At 36.6% G+C, this 17,194-nt stretch overlaps 3 protein-coding genes across 3 annotated transcripts; all 3 read left to right on the top strand.

Moving 5' to 3' along the window:
- The first annotated feature begins 768 nt into the window (after positions 1 to 768).
- On the top strand, positions 769 to 3,747 carry LOC147520726 (uncharacterized). Its single transcript, XM_086592233.1, has 2 exons — positions 769 to 1,212; positions 3,346 to 3,747. The coding sequence occupies exons 1-2, from the start codon at positions 892 to 894 to the stop codon at positions 3,463 to 3,465; spliced, it is 441 nt and encodes a 146-aa protein (XP_086448359.1). The 5' UTR covers positions 769 to 891; the 3' UTR covers positions 3,466 to 3,747.
- Positions 3,748 to 5,015: 1,268 nt separating this feature from the next.
- On the top strand, positions 5,016 to 7,787 carry LOC147520727 (uncharacterized). The gene is made up of 2 exons (XM_086592231.1): positions 5,016 to 5,537; positions 7,423 to 7,787. The coding sequence occupies exons 1-2, from the start codon at positions 5,193 to 5,195 to the stop codon at positions 7,540 to 7,542; spliced, it is 465 nt and encodes a 154-aa protein (XP_086448357.1). The 5' UTR covers positions 5,016 to 5,192; the 3' UTR covers positions 7,543 to 7,787.
- Positions 7,788 to 11,317: 3,530 nt separating this feature from the next.
- On the top strand, positions 11,318 to 13,965 carry LOC147520728 (ARM-repeat/Tetratricopeptide repeat (TPR)-like protein). The gene is made up of 2 exons (XM_086594980.1): positions 11,318 to 13,231; positions 13,662 to 13,965. The coding sequence occupies exons 1-2, from the start codon at positions 11,455 to 11,457 to the stop codon at positions 13,823 to 13,825; spliced, it is 1,941 nt and encodes a 646-aa protein (XP_086451106.1). The 5' UTR covers positions 11,318 to 11,454; the 3' UTR covers positions 13,826 to 13,965.
- Positions 13,966 to 17,194: the final 3,229 nt, after the last annotated feature.

Below are 17,194 nucleotides of genomic sequence, written 5' to 3' on the forward strand. Positions count from 1 at the left end.
AACATGCACACACTATTATACATGTGTATATCACACACGCAATTTTTTATTATCGTGTGTTACACACATGCAAACACTATATATATATGTGCATACACGCCAAGATAACAAGTGTTGAAAACACTACTATGCATGTGTATACCACATATGAATACATTATTATGCATGTGTGTAACAAACATACAAACGCTACTACCACACATAAACACACCATTATACATGTGTGCAGCAAACATACAAACACTACTACCACACATGCACATACGAGTATACATGTGTACAACATGAAATAAATAAAATTTATCTTGTTAGTCATAACATAAAATGTGAATGTGATGAAGGTCAAAAACAAAATTAAAAAGTCACGTGAGATTTTGATTTAACTGATAAAAACTTAAATGAGGGTACTATCGTTTTTCAGCAATGGTCAACCCGATTTATCCTTAAGCCATAATTATCTGCCGACCCAAACTAGAAGCTAAATTAATCTCCAATTCTGTCCAATGGGCCTGTTCTTTGTTCAAGCCCATGAAAAAAAACCACAGGAAATTTTGAAAGAAAAATAAACGTGAGTCCTAAAAAAGAATAACCCATGAATCTAAGCCCAAACATTGTTTAACGGACCCGTGAACCCAAGTGGAAAGCCCATTACAAATATCCATTCCAACAATTAGATATCCACCGTTGATCCCCAAAACAATCGATCGTGACGGTTCGATCTGCCACGTGTTACGAAAAGATAGGAAGGAGACTTCTCTTACCAAAAACCTTTCCATCGTTTCAGCAGGGCTTGGGGTTTTTCTTCTTCACTCTCATCTACTCCCACCACTTTGTTTTCTCACAAATCCTCAAGTGTTTAATTTCTCGGTACTGATATTTCGTGACTTCTCAATGGCGGCGGTTTCTTCATTCTGTAGTTTGTCTGGGTTTGTACCACAGACATTTATTAGCCCATCTTCATCGACCCTTCATTTCGCTGTTCCCAAAACTCACTTTACTAACGCACGCACTGTGCGCTTTTCAACCTTTGCGGCTACCTCAAAACCTGCTTCTGCTGTTGCTGGTTCAACTAGTGGGAAGCGTGAACCGAGGGGTATTACGAAGCCAAGGCCCATTTCGCCTGCAATGCAGGAGCTTCTGGGTGTTACTGAAATTCCTAGAACTCAAGCTCTTAAGCAGATTTGGGCTTACATCAAACAACACAATCTTCAGGTATTAGTTGGATAAGGTTTTATTTACTTATTTCTTTAAATAATATTGTGGGTGTTGAAATATATGGATAAAGTTGTTATTTTGAATAGCGGGTGCAATTTATTTTTTTGAAAAATGAAGGGGTTTCTTAAAATGCTTCGTAGATGAAGAAAGAATGTTCTTTTGATAAATGATATCTTGGTGCTAAAATCATTTGGACCAGTTAGTCAATGTTTGGATAAGGTTGCACTTTTGAACTTTGAGTAGTCAAATGTAGGGCTGGTCATAGAGGTCGAGCTGTTCGTGAGTAACTCGAGCTCGGCTCTTCGAAGGCTCGACTCAAACTTGTCCGCACAAAAGTATGAGTCGAGTTTGAGCTTAATGTAAAGCTCATTCTAGATAGCGAATAGTTCGAGTAGCTCGCGAGCTACTCGTTTTATAAGCCCACACATAGTATATAATTTATAATTTATACGCCATTTTATACTTTATACCCAACTATAATTTATAATTTATACTAGTTTTAATGTTTTATATACATTTTTTTCGAGTTTGAGCTCGAGTTCAAGTTCAAACGAGCATAACTGAACTCTAGCTCGAACCTGAGCTTGAGCTTGACGTGTAAAACGAGTTGAGCCGAGTTGAGCTCGAGCTATTAGTAGAACTAGACGAGTCGAGCTCGAGCTTCAATATTAAGCTCGAAGGCGAGTTCGAGTCCAACTTCTGCATGTTGAGCACGAAGTCACGTCAAGCTCGACTTCGGCTATTAGTAGAAGCCCTAGTCAAATGGATGGAGTTGTGAGAATATTCTTATTAGTGGTTTGTTGGCGAATGATTCGTAGTCCTTTTTAGTTGAACAAGCGGCGAGAATCGCCCATTTGCAATTTTGGTGAAATTGAATGAAAACTGATCTTTAATGTTTTACCCTCTTGGGTGGGCTTTTTGTTGATTTAACCAGCCCTAGTCAAATGGATGGAGTTGTAGAGTGAATATTGCTTTTGAGTGGTTTGTTGCCATTCATAGAATGATACATAGTAGAAATCCTTTTAGTTGATTTAAAACTTAGGAGTAGATGTGTTTGGGAAAGCCCATTTGCAATTTTGGTGAAATTGAATGACCATTAACTGATCTTTAATGTTTTTACCCTCGAATTGTCTGTGGGCATTTTTGTTGTTCTTCATTTTATCATATGAATGTTAGAGTCTTAATGGTTGTTGAAAGTTTTGACTATGTTGGTATTCATAACCTTCTCAACGTATTGTTGGGTAATATTGTTAGCCATTCATAGAATGTGATTGATTTAGCTCTTAACAATGTGATTGATTTGTGTGTATTAGGTGATTTTTAAAACCTAGGAGTATATGTGTTTGGGGATTTCTTCTTTAAACTAACACAACAGAACCGTAAATTATGATATCCCTTGTTTTGTTTCTTACCTCCAGTAAAGAGTTTTTCTCGGACTGTGTTCTGTTGTATGTCTGTGTCCGAGGAATACATGATCAACAAATGGATTGTCTTTTTGCATGACTTGTGATAGGTCTGTTTAGATTTTCTTGCAATACAAGTTTTTTCTGTTTCTGAAATTATTAATGTTGTCAGTGTTATGATTTGCTCAAATCACAATGTTTCAAAACACCACATAACTCTGATCTGTTTGCTACGTAGTGTAGGAAACTTACAATTATGGTTTCTATATATAGACACGACAATACCGTCGCCTGCAATGTGTTTGGTGCGGGCGTAGTGCGAATGTATCCTCTTTTTTTTCTGCAAAGGAAAAGATTCTTCCAAGTATCTGTTGTAAAGTCGGCCACGATTTATCCTCAAGGCACATTTTAGAATGTTGCCTTGATTACAGAATCTTAGTATGACTGGCCAGAAGCTGATAGTACCCCAATTTGTATTTTGTTGTACAGACAGACAGACAGACAGAACCCAATTTCGTATTTGTAAATGGTATGCATCTCTATATATACTCAAAGCTTGAAAGTTGATTTCTGTGTGTACACATATAATTGGTACTTGAAACTTTGTTCAGTAAAATTTGAGGTTTAGTTCATGATGCAGTTTGTGTTGTGTAGAGCATAATTTCTTGTAGGATATATCCAATGTCTATGCTGTTGTGGTTTCACTATTCCTGCCTTCATTTTGTAGGATCCTGAAAACAAGAAGATTATCGTGTGTGACGAGAAGCTGAAGAAAATATTTGCAGGCAAAGAGCGTGTTGGCTTTCTTGAGATCTCCGGGCTGCTCAACCCTCACTTCATCAAGTGAAGAGCCTACTGGTGGGGTTCATTTTGAAGCTGTTTCTTGTACATGAGGGATTTTGGTCATACTAACTTGGGAATGTGTAATGGTGCTTTCGTTACTTTGTTTGTTAGGTTTTACTTCTTGACTGAGAGGAAGTACTTTGTTTGTTAGGTTTTACTTCTTGCAATCTGTAGACCTGTATCTGTTTGACTGTTTTGGGCTTCCGGTTTATCTAGCGTCTTATGGATTTATGGAATTTGACCATTTGATTTTTCATATTATATATATATATAATCAAATGCTAAACAACTATGGCTTAGATTAGTTAGATATGTTTACTTTTCTGTTGGGAATGCTGTAAATCCTGATCATACTCATATTTGGACACGGAAGGTTATTAGGGATGGCCTCGTACCCCGGGATATAATTTGAAAGAATAAAATGTTGAAAATGTAAATAGGTCCATAAAATAAAAAAATGAAGGCCTAATCCCACAAACAAATTGAAAAATAATTATGGTTGTAGTAACGAATTATTTTTATTTATGGTTCTAGGACAAAATTTTCTATTTTTGTTTTATTTTTTTCCAATAATAATCTTCTCCTTCTATATATAATAGAAATTTAAAATGACATATCATTATATCAATTCCTTATTTCTATGACAAACATTTAATAGAAATATATATAAATGACTAACATTAAATAACTTCAAATCTTCTCCATACAAAATAATTTAAAACATAATTTTTTTTATTCATATATATATACTTGTTTTAGATTTTTAGTTGTTTCAAATGTTTTTAGATATTTTTTCAAAAAGTTGACAACAATTTTACTATCAAAAGTTGAAGACTTTATGGTTAGTAGATGCATAAACAAAATATTAGGTTTTTTAAATATTTTAATAATGAATAGGTTATTTTGTTGATTGAAAAAATAATTAGTTGATTTATGTGTTGTGATTAGTGATTTAACACTTATTTTTTTATGGCAAACACAAACAATATTTGAACTTTTAATTATAGGTTAGTGTTGAATTTAATATTCAAATCTTTAATTTGAATTTATATCAAAATCAATCTTATGTTAATTAATTGTGTAATTTATCTTGATTTCAATATTGTTGTCGTCGATAATATTTTTAAGTTGGAATTTAAGAGTAGTAGTCCGATACATATACAAACACCACTATGCATATATATACCAACCTGCACACATCATTATGCACCATTATGCATGTGTATTAAAATATGTATACACCTTTTTACATGTAAATTGGTTGCTAAAATTTGAATCACCCATTCTCTCTGTAATTAAACATGATTCCCAAAAAATAGTGGAGCCAGAGAGAAAAAGGGTCAAACAAAGTGGAGACATGTATGCTTTTGTCCAAAATAATCAAGTCGAGGACAAAATTATCATTGAACAAAAACTGTCTTTGATCCATAATTACAGACTGACCCTAACTAAAACCAAAATTAAAACTCAATATTGTCCAACAGGCCCGTTCTTTGAAGAAAAATACAATACTCCATCAGCCCAATAATAAATAGCCCATGAATAGCCGTTGGTGCTGCACCCAAGTAGAAATATGAACCGTTGATTCTCTACCAATCACGACACGTGTTACCGTAATTTAATTATAAAACCCTCCTTCCGAAAAGGGGGTTTAGGGTTTTTCTTCCTCAGTCTCATCAGTCACTCTCTCTTCTACTATTAGCCCACAGCTCATTTCTCTCAACATTTCAAATGGCAAACTCATCTTTCCGTCGTTTGTCTGGGTTGGTTTCACAAGCCTTGATTAGGTCATCTTCATCGACCCTTGGTTTCTCTCTTCCTAAAACTAACCACGTCCGCACTTTTGCGGCTTCTTCAAAACCCGCTGCTGCCTCAAAAAAACCCGCTGCTGCCTCAAAAAAGCCCGCTGCTGCCACTGGTAGTGATAAATCAACTAAGAAGAAGGCTGCACCGTCTGGTATTTCTAAGCCAATCCCTATATCAGCTGCATTGCAAGATGTTTTTGGTGTTCCTGAAATTGCTAGAACCCAAGCTCTTAAGCAGATTTGGGTTCACATCAAGGAACACAATCTTCAGGTATTATTATTGTATTATATGTAACTCTACATTTTTATTTTATTTTATAGAGTTTTGAAATAGATAAATGAGATTTGTTTTGTTGTTTTAAAGGATGGACCCGTTTTCAAATGTGGAATAATGGTCTGTTGATAAATGAGATATATGCTGTGCAGTTAAATCAGCGAGTAGTGAGTAGGTGTAATCGGTCGGGGATTAATTGGGATTAATGGACAATTTTTCATAACACTATATTTCTTTACAAATAATTATTAACTATATTTAACTTTGAAATACCAGCATAATAAAGCCAATTAAGAACCCAACCAATCAATAAACAATTAAAAACCTCAATGAACTAAAATAAATATGATTAAAGTGTAAAACTTTACAGAATCGAGGGTTGGTCGAATCGGCGAAATGTCGAGTTCAATGTTTAACATTGAATTAGTTGAAATAGTGAACACAATTACTCGGCTAATCGGGCCTAATCGGCCGAGTACTCGGGGAGTTTTTGAGCCCAATTGTGATCACGGTCGGCTAAGCAGCGAGTACGTAATCGGTGAGTACTCAACGATTTAATAGGCCAGGATATATGTGAAACACTGTTGGACTAGTGATGAGTATATAGCTATGGTCTATTTTTTGGGTTTGTGTGCTGTTTTACAATGGGTATTTGTTTTATTATATGAAGATAGCTTATAATTTAGTTGTCGAATAGATGGATGGTTGAATTATAGTTGGTTTATCTGTTGAAAAGGTGGACAACTATTTTGTTTTGATGGTAGAGTTTATGATATTACAATATCCTGGTATTAATTTGAACAGTAGCCACATTTTGTTGGCAAGCCAGACATAGTAGACAAAAAATATTATAGTTGAACAAGGGAGTGAAACTACCTATTTGCAACTTGGTGAAATTGTATGACCGTAAGTACACCTTTATTGTTTTACCCACTTTTCTGTGGGTTTTTCATTTACATTTTATGAGTTGAATCTCCTAACATGCCTTTAACTGTGTTGGTAATAGTATTCGTAAACATTGTTATTATAAGTTTATTTGGGAATGGGAAATATTGTTAGTCATATCTATTTTCAGTTTAGCTGATAAATAAATGGGCTGAACATCATATATGGATTTACTTTGGCTGCTAAATAAATGGGTTGAATAGCATATATGGATGTTTGTTGGAAAGTTTGTAATTATTATGAAAAGGTAATGATGTATTAAATTTCTGCAAGGACCAACAACTTTAGCACCCATTTCTTTAAGCTTTTCCATTGTCAAATTTGACAATTGAAACTTAGTAACATTTATCATACGAAAGATCAGTACAAATTGCCCGAGACCCAGTGACATGAGCCATCTGGTCTGTCCACTAGCCTTTTCAAGCTTATTTGGATTGGCGTGCTATTTTGGTGTACGAAGGATAATTAATCTACCTCTTCTGTGTAAAAAGGAATTGTTGGTGACTGATTGTGTTTTGGATATTTGTTCTTTCCTTTAGGATAATGTTTTCAAGTATGTCAATGGGGTTGAATTGGTGTAGTTGTTATGTTTGAATGCTCTTTAAAGGTGGCCCACATTTTATCCTTGATACACATTTTTGAGTGTCGTCTTGCTATGTAGAATCTTAGTGTCACTGGTCACAACTCACAAGCTGATAGAGTACCCTCGTATATTTTTTATTGGACAGAATACAGAATTTCGTTAGGTATTTGTTTATGGTATGCATCTTTATTTATACTCCAAGCTTAATGTTTGATTCTTTTGGTTGCTTATTACTGGTTCTTGTAACTTTGTTTAGTTTAGTTCATGACATGGGTCTTGGTTTTGTAGTATCTTGATTCATACACTCCAAATCTGTGATGATGTGGCTTTTATTGTACCTTCTTACAATTGTAGGATCCTGAAAACAAGAAGATTATTGTGTGTGATGAGAAGCTGAAGAAAGTATTTGCAGGCAAAGAACGTGTTGGATTTCTCGAGATCGCTAGGTTGCTCAACCCTCACTTCATCAAGTGAGGGTACTCGTGGTGCATTTTGAAGTTGTTTCTTGTACATGAGGGTTTCGGGCATACTAACTTCAAAGTTAGCTGTGGTGCTTTGTTAGGTTTTGGACATCTTATTTGCACAGAAGTACTTTGTTAGGTTGTACTTCTTGCTTATATCTTAATGTGTAGACCCTATGAAATGTGAATCTGTTTGGGGCATCGGTTTATCTAGCATATTGTGGGGTTTTCTGGATTTAATGAAGGACCAGTTGTTTTTATTGGTGTCAGGATAATTAATTGCGCCGTGCTCAGAGAAATGTTTACTCTTTGACTGGTGTGCTGTGAATCTGTGATTTACAATGTATATCGTTGCAAAACCGGTTAATATAGTAGTTGTGGGTATAGCAAGGGCTTTTGTTTTTCATGCTTTGCAAAAAATTTAACTGGACTTCGTAATATAATGCAAAAGGGGCCATCATGAATCGGCATAAACAGAGTGCTAGATTAATATTGCGAAAATGTTGGATATCATCGTAGAAGAAGTGAAGAACCCCACTGCATACTTATTCAGGATTGACTTTGGAATTGGCTTTAGTTTTCATACTTTTGCATACTTTTTACTGGACATCATGAATCAAGCAAAACAAACGATAGGTTGTTATCTTCATATAATAAAGTGGCCTGATGTTCTGTCGAAGTAAGATTTAATTACATTTTCTGAATTCAGATTAGTCTTGAGTCTTGACAAGTACGAAGATGGATATCATTTCCTAGTTCCTACAAAGCCTTAGTTGTCTCATCTCTCCTCCACCACTCCCCATGGCCCATTGAGAGCTGTACATAGTCCGTTAGTCGGGCAGTTGTTCATTGATATGTACGCTACGTAGCATTAAAAAGATTTTGCTTAAGTGAGAAATCACAACAAACACCGTAAGTCTGGTTCAAATCTCTGCTGATTCAGGTGCCCCGGTCAAATGCTTTGGAAAATTTCCATACCAAAGGCGCGGACTTATTAGACAGTAACGTGTAATCCATTACCAATGTCGACCAAATAAACAATCGCACACGTAATCATCAGCATCATTCTAAATGCCTTGAAAAGTTGTAAAAAGAGACAATACTGGTTTTCGAAAACAGACAGCATAACTGGTTTTAAAATTATAGTAGCCGCATTTTCTTGAGACCAACCCAAACTGCAAATCATGAACAGGTTGAACATCCTTAATATTTTGAGCTCTGGAGCATATTATTCGACTGTGAGTTCATCGATTGGCTGGAAAATTTGGGACCACTGCAGCATGGTGTTTTCATAGGACAGAGAACCAAGGTTTTTCCTGCTTTTCCTCTCCCACTGAAGCAATTGATGTACAATGTAGTCATGGTTTATAAGCATTTGCGTTACAGTCAGCTAGTGAATTCTCACGCACGTAGATTAATCGGATTTGTATTTTTAAAATATTTATATTTTATTGTAGCTGTGCTATCTGAAGGACACTACAACTGAGGCTCATTTCGGTATACGATTAATATGGTGTTTGGATTAAATTGTGTTTGATACTTTGATTAGTACATAGTAGGACTGAGGACTGAGGACTGCCCCATTTACTGGGTAGCTGTTTCTCTGCTTTACAGTCGTGTGGGAAGTACTTTTAAGAAAGAAGACAAGAAGAAAGAAAATAGAATGTTGATGTGTGGGAAGCACTTCTAAGAAAGAAGACAAGAAGAAAGAAAATAGAATGTTGATGGAGCATTTGAACCTTCCTCGTCAACAATGTTACAATGGTGTCTCAAAAACAAGTAGAAGGACAATATATTTGCTTACTCAATAATTTAGAAAGGAGAGAAACTTAATTAATGCAGAGGAGCAGAGGTCAATAATTTAGAAGGACATGTTTAGTTTGCAAATCTCATATCCAACCGAAGTTTTTTATTCCAAGAGCCCCAACAACGCCTTCTAAGGATCAAAATCTTCTTTGTGAAGCAAAAAGGATCCAAGAGGCGTTCTTATAGAAATCTTGCTATGATGATGAAGAATGGCTAATAAAAACAAGAAGAAGAAATCTTGAAGACTACACCAAAGAGTTTTGGGATGATACTTTGGGACTTAAACAAAGGTTTCTTTTGCAACTATGAGAAAATAATGCAGACTCATCTTAGAAAGGATCATTCTAAGATTGTTAAAGAAATCATGATAGGATTATCATTTCTACTTTCTTAAGTTCGATTGTAGGATGACTAATATGTTATCTTATATATGTTAGGTTTGAAGCCTGTCGATATAGTGTCTTTGTGCTCCTCCTTTCAATGATCTAACTCTTAAGGAGGCTTGGCTTGTAAGGTTTAACCTTTTGCAATAATATCAGGTGGGGGTATACCTTAACCCCAGCTTACTTTTTCAAAAAAAAAATTATGTTTAAGCAAATCTCATATCCAATTATTCCAAGATCACGTGCTTATAAACATATATAATCTATGGCACAACTCCTAATCACCTATAAACAAAGCAAACTCATACCTTCTGGATAGAGAAACATAATCATCACCATCATAGTAAAGACATTGGAAAGTAAACATTATAATTTAGACTAACTTGCATGTTTTTATATAGTAGCCGCATATTCTTGAGACCATCCCAATTCGTTTTTGCATATGAGCTTCAAAAGCATGCACTACTTGAGTTACCCCCACATCATACACTGAAGCAGATTATTCAAAATTGCAATTCTGGGATAGTCTGGAAGCTCTGGGGACCAAGGCAGGGTCCGGCTTTCATTGCCCATTTGGTAAGCTATATGCCACATTTCAGTGGTTACTCCAAAGTCCAAACTGTCCGAAGTAATAAGCTGCATTTTACAATTTTAGTTTAGTTCTCATTTTAGATTACACTTTTGGATGCCACCATTCTAGGCTTTCTAGCATATAACACTACTACAATCATAGCTACTTCAACCAACTCTCAATCCCACTGAAAATTACATACAAAACCTGAATATTGTCATGACACATACACCTTCATGGAGAACAACTAAACAAGTATAAACTCACCTCCTCTTCCTATTTGCAATAACACCAAGTTTGGTACTCTTAGCATCTCAGAATAAATTATGGCTGGAGTGAGGACTGAGGACCACCCCATCTCTTGTTTCCTTGTTTTGGTAAGATGGAAAGCACTTCCCAGAAAGAAAGTAAGAAAGAAGCTTGAACATTTATGTATCCCCAGCAACACTCTCAGAAGACATTTAAAATATAAGGACATGACATGCTGTTTCTGCTATTGTAGTTTTTTGAACCGTTCAAGTGCGTACAATTTCTATATCCCAATTTATTGATGCATACAATATACACATACAACGTCTCATCAGTCCTTGATCTAAAATTCCTCGAGTGTAACACGGTCAGTTCTTGGATTCAAAATATTTCTCCCCCCCCCAGAATCTCAAAGCAAATTTAGCTTTTATCAGCACGTTATAAGTGACAAAAGAAACTTGTTGCAAAGAAACAGTTGAAACAAGTACTATGTTGTCTTAAAGCTCATATATTTCAACCATGTTCACTAAATGCAAGTTCAAATTCAGAGGGACACAAAATCAGCTTTGAGTACTGAAAAGTTAAAAGCTGGAGCACTCTCGCTCTCTTTTCTCTAGACCTTCTCAGACTCTCTTTTTCTTGTTTGGCATAAACAAACAGATGCCGCAAAGTACATTCCATATCAGCTTCAAAAATTGCTCACTTCACTTAAAAGGCGCATTTTTATATAATATAGTATATATTTTCTTTTCATGCGCCGCTAGGTGTGCCTAACTCTATGTCTCTATGTCACCCCCCACCAACTTTCCATCTATATATCATGGCTTATAAGTTATAATGCATTACAAACAAAAACCCTATTCAATCACCTGATATCATCAAATCTTTCTAAAACCCAGACAACAGAAACACTAACATGCCCATGGAGGAAACATGTTCCAATCCCTCTTGCTTCTTCTGCACCATGAAAGAATCAGACCCTTTGTTAAGAAGAGCTGGAATTATCAAATGTTTCAAAGAAATGCCAATCAGAGATGATCAAGAACATGTTTTGGTACTGAGTGGACTCTGGAACATTGCCATGACGCAGCCAAACGATCCAGAATTCCCATCTCTTGGTATTTTTCAGTGCATGGCCAGCCTCATTTCAAGAGGAATCAATGATAGAGATTGGCTTCTTAGGGATCAAAACATATATATACCTTATTATGCTGCTCATGTCATTGGTTCTTATACCATGAACAAAGTTGAATTCGCCGAAGAAGCCGTGAATTCTGGCGTAGTTATACCTTTGATGGAACTTTTAAGGGGAAAGATAAGTTGGGTCGAGCAAAGAGTTGCAGTTCGAGCCTTGGGTCATCTAGCAAGCTATGAAGCAACCTTCCATGCGGTTGCAGAACGCGAAGAAGAGGTAGTCGAGTTGGTTATGAAAATAGCTGCGACTTGTCTTGATGTGGTGTACATTGAATTGGTGGGAGTGAAGGATGAGAAGAAGAGATTGAAGTATCATTGTGATTTGCTTAGTAGAGGTGTTGGTGGATTAGAAATGGAAAATCGAAAAGCAGAGGAATGGGCAAGCCAGAATCAATGCTGGTCTATTTATCTTCTAAGTAGTTTTGCTTCCAAAGGGAAATCGTTAAATCTGATTTGCAACCAAAAGTTCTTGGAAGATTTATGTGATATGTGGGGTGGATTGATGAATCACAGTTCACCTGGTGGTTTTGGGCTTATTAGAATTCTCTGTTACAACAAAACAGGAAGAAAAAGCATTGCAGAATCAAAACACGTTATCGAGGCTTTATGTAATCTCTCTAGATCTTCAGATGATTGGCAATACATGGGAGTTGATTGTCTTCTCTTGCTTCTGAAAGACTCAGATACTAGGTACAAAGTTATGGAGATTTCTGTTCTGTTTCTCGTTGATTTGGTTGAAGTTCAAAACCTTGGTGGAAGAACTAAAGTAGGAGAAAGCATCACAAAAGTTCTTCTGCTATATTATAAAACAAAAAAGTCAATGCCCATTATCAACAAATCTGTAGAAAGAGCATTAAACTTGCTATGGGATTTGAAGGTGCAGAGGAGAAAAAGAGAGAGACCTATCTCTGAAGAAGAGGTAGGAGAGAGAAGGGTATTAGTTAATTTGTTGAAACAACAAGGAAACGAGAAGTTTTGGGCAGGAGAGATTGAAGAAGCTATTTCAAAGTATACAGAAGGTTTGAGTCTATGTCCATTGAAGTTGAGAAAGGATAGATTAGTTCTTTACAGTAATAGAGCTCAATGTTATTTACTACTAAAAGATGCAGAAGCAGCCATTAGTGATTCAACACGAGCTCTCTGTCTTTCAAACCCTGTGAATTCTCATAACAAGAGCTTGTGGAGAAGATCACAAGCATATGACATGAAGGGGTTAGCTAAAGAGAGCTTGATGGATTGTATCATGTTTGTTAATGGTTGTATCACTTCCAAGAAGGCGAAACATGTTAAGGTTCCTTACTACGCGGCACGCATGATCGGTAAGCAAATGAATGCTACTTGCCTTTTTGCTTCTGCTGAGGTTAAGTACTGTAAGAAAGGAAAGGAACAAGTACATGAATCAAATGGCACTGCTGATAGAGATAGAGATGATAATGATGGTGAAGGTGATGGTGATCGTGGGGCAATTATGATGAAGCAGAAGGAGATTTCAATATCTGGTAAGTTATGTATTTTCTGTTTGCCTTAAAATAGTGTCCATAGGCGCATAGCTGCATGACTAAAATTTCTAACATCGTAACATTGCTTGTATTGAAGATAGGTTATTGATTCTTAGTTATTCTAACTTTGTCGTAGAAAAACAAATATTGAGTACTAGCTTTACTCATAATTTATAAACCTTGGTTATCTTCACAACTCAGCTAATAGATTGCGTGTGTGCTATATGTTTCTAGCCTTGTCAAATTGTGGTTCAGTATAGTGTCATGCGCAATTAATTAGCTTGATCTATTAGTGCTTGTTCCATTTATAAAATTTGAGTCCGTGATGGCATTATATTGGCATACTGCATAATATATAGTGCATATATATACTACGGTATTGTACTTTTTTAACACTTGATCTCACCTTCCCGCGATCCTATTGTTTCAGGTTTGTCTCCCATTTTAGAAGAACCGTCGACTAGAAAGAATAGCTGGGCAGCGACACAAAAAATAAGTCGAAGAAAGAAAGGCATGATGGTTGGATCCAGAGACTTCAAGATTTCACACAACAATATTCAAGCATTGGCCCACACATGTAATCATAAATTGTGATCAATGATCATATCTTTGGATATATAAATTACAATAGTAGTATGTGAAGATCAGATCATTGTAGATATTCGGTAAATGTATGTTAGTTGCATCTTGCATGACATCAAACTATTAAAGCGACTGACTGCGTGTTAATAATTTGTTCAAATCGTCTACACACAGGGGTGCAAACGGATAGGTTTGGATTCGGATATTTCTGTGTCTGAATCCGAAAATTTATACCGAATCCGAATCCGACGGATATTAAAAAAATTATCCGAATCCGATTTCAGATATCCATCTAAAGCATATATTTTTGTACTCTAGCTAGATTAATGATCGACTTCCGTACAAACTCTATAGTGATTGACTGATCATGGGGATCATGGGCCAAAGCCAGATATTTGGGGAATTCTTGTTCATTTTGAATGCATGGGATGAGAGGACCACAGGAGCACTCACTTTGCATTTGCAGAAAATTGGAAAGCAAGATGAGCAATAAACAAGTGAAAAAGAAGGCAGAAGTGTATGTACCTTCCATGCCATTCTTCTTTTCTTTGACAAAGGACTCGCTTATGCCACTATGACATCTATTTATGGAAAGCAACCTTTCACAATATCTAACTTCTAAAAGCGTATTCCTTTCTCTCTTTTTTTCTCAATAGATCTACAAACATATCATATCCTACCTGAATTATTATGGTATGAAAGCATATCATATCCTCCTGACTTAAGGTGATATATTCTGATATAATTCAACAATTGCCAATTAAGCTATATTTAATTGCTGAGATTGAGTAGGGTTGGCAAAGCTAGTATCTAAGTTATCATGGTATTTTCAGCTCTAGTGGTACCCTTTAGTAAAAGATTTATCTCAGCGTGTAATCATGCCGTAATCTTTTTAAAAATGCCGTTGGATATAATCTGAAACAGTATGCTGTTTTTGTTCAGAGATCTAGAGTTTACCCCTACCTATGTCCGTTAGTCCATACAAGTATACAACTACACCAGTGTTATACTGGCATATTGCGTTTCTGACCATGATCTTGATCACAAGAAAACTGGTATTATTGGTGTGTCAATGGTCTTGTATGTGAAATTTTACATTTGAGGCCCGAAAGAAGTGTCATTTATCTCATGCATTTCGTTCTTTCTGATTTGATTAACCAATTAACTCCAATATACAAAATACGTATAAGTGCATCTAAAGTTTAGGAAGATTTCGAACAAGATATACCTTGAGACAAAACTTGTTGTCTTCCTTCACAAGTGTCGGTAAATCGGTAATTAATTAGTCCTAAATCAATAGAATAAAATATTGAATTGACGGATTAAGCTGCCTAACACTAGGGCTGGTCATCGTGTTCGAGCTCGACTCGCACGTACAGAAGCTCGACTCGAACTCGCCTTCGAGCTTAATATTGAAACTCAAGCTCGACTCGTTTTACACTTCGAGCTCGAGCTCAGGTTCGAGCTAAAGAAGTTTAGTTCTGCTCGATAGAACTCGAACTCGAGCTCAAACTCGAAAAAAAACATATATCTAAAACATTAAAACTAATATAAATTGTAAATTATAGTTGGGTATAAAGTATAAAAATGATGTATAAATTATAAATTATATACTATGTATGTGCTTATAAAACGAGTAGCTCGCGAGATATTCGAGCTCGAGTAGTTCACAAGCTACTTGAACTACTCGCTATCTAGAATGAGCTTTAAATTAAATTCAAGCTCGACTCATACTTCTGTGCGGACGTGTTCGAGTCGAGCCTTCAACGAGCCGAGCTCAAATTACTCACGAACAACTCGACTCGATGACCATCCCTGGCTAACACCAAGAATTATCAAATTTGCCGAGTTTGTGTTTAGTAACGAAGTAATCGTCCATGAACCAGGCCACTTTGTGTTCACGGGCCTCTACTTTGGTTTCAAGTTTTCAACCTGCTAGTCGTTTGGACTCTGGATTACGTATTGTTAGGCCTATTCTAAGGCCCCTAGGCCCGATATTTGTTCTTAAAAGGCCTCAGATTTAGGTCGGATTTATGTGCGTTGCATACTTTGTCAACTTACCAACTTGGGCCAATTAAATTTTGCTGTCCAAAATATTTTCGTGAACTGACAGACCCGTTTGAACCCCGGTCCGGTTTTCACAACAAACTCGATGTCACACTAGGACTGGCAATGGGCCGAAGCCGCCGAACTTGAACATGACTCACCTATATTCAAGTCCCGTCCAAAATATATTTACATTTAGAAAGTCCAAGTTCTTATATGTGGCACTACAACACTAATCTATCAAGTCTCTTAACATTTTATGTATACTAGTAGTTACAAATTTAATAGTACTTATTTGAAAAACTAAAAAAATAACCTTAGTTTTTGGGTTGGGCCATTATCGGGTTGGATGGTATGTCCATAATTGGGGCAATAGTCGAGTGAGTGGAGTGAACCATCTTGGCAGAAAGGGGGGTATGCGGACAAAAATCAAGTTGGTTGGTTTTTGTCTGTTTATCATCACCTATCTTCATCTCTCTCTCTCGCTCTTCCTTCCCTATCCCTCTCAACCAAATTCTAACTCTCTCTCTCTCTCGCCACCCACAAACCCATCTCTCTCTCTCTCTTCTCCACTCTTTGCTCACACCCCCACTGCCTTACAGTTATCTAGTCTTATCAGACAACATTTAAATTTTAAGAGCATCTTTAGGAGTGATACCAACCTAGCATCAAACACCAAATTTTCAATTTCAGGAGAGTCACATGTTAATGAAAACACCAAATCGCCCAATATTTGGTTATAGCTTTGGTGCTGTATCAATCGCGCGGTTTTGCCAACACCGCGTGGGCTTGGGCTAGATTGTGGGCTTCAATCATGCGGTTTTGCTAAAATCGCGCGAGAGATTGGGAAAGAAAAAAAATAAGAAAATTGATCGCGCAGTTTTTGAAAAATCGCATGGGCTTGGGCTTTTAAGATGGGTTTCATTAGCGTGGTATTGGAAAAACCGCGTAGGCTATATGACGTAGTTTATCCAAAACCGCGTCATTTGATGTCGAAGATTTAATGTTACTCCTAAAAGTAGTTGGTGTTTTTCGAGTGAGCGGAGCGAACGATTTTGGCAGAAAGGGAGGCTATGCGGACAAAAACCAATTTGGTCTGTCCTCATCTTCTCTCTCCTTTTTTTTTTCGCCCAAATACGTTTCTTCTTCACCCATCTCTCTCTCCCCTGCATCACCCAACTCTCTCTCTTCAGCTCCGCTCACTCCCCACTGCTACGCAGTATACTAGTTTAGTTTGGTCCCTATCTTATACGTTCGGATTCAATCGGGCTTCGGGCCTGGCCCGGCCCATTGACAGCCCTATGTCACACCCTCGCCAGTATTATCGTTAGACTT

The sequence above is a fragment of the Coptis chinensis genome, chromosome 2, assembly GCF_015680905.1.
Source record: "Coptis chinensis isolate HL-2020 chromosome 2, ASM1568090v1, whole genome shotgun sequence".
Lineage (NCBI taxonomy): Eukaryota > Viridiplantae > Streptophyta > Magnoliopsida > Ranunculales > Ranunculaceae > Coptis > Coptis chinensis.

Coding starts and splice junctions, on each gene's coding strand:
- LOC147520726 (XM_086592233.1), top strand. CDS start 892: ATGGCGGCGGTTTCTTCATTCTGTAGTTTGTCTGGGTTTGTACCACAG. Junction 1,213..3,345: donor TCAAACAACACAATCTTCAG/GTATTAGTTGGA, acceptor TTCATTTTGTAG/GATCCTGAAAACAAGAAGAT.
- LOC147520727 (XM_086592231.1), top strand. CDS start 5,193: ATGGCAAACTCATCTTTCCGTCGTTTGTCTGGGTTGGTTTCACAAGCC. Junction 5,538..7,422: donor TCAAGGAACACAATCTTCAG/GTATTATTATTG, acceptor TTACAATTGTAG/GATCCTGAAAACAAGAAGAT.
- LOC147520728 (XM_086594980.1), top strand. CDS start 11,455: ATGCCCATGGAGGAAACATGTTCCAATCCCTCTTGCTTCTTCTGCACC. Junction 13,232..13,661: donor GAAGGAGATTTCAATATCTG/GTAAGTTATGTA, acceptor CTATTGTTTCAG/GTTTGTCTCCCATTTTAGAA.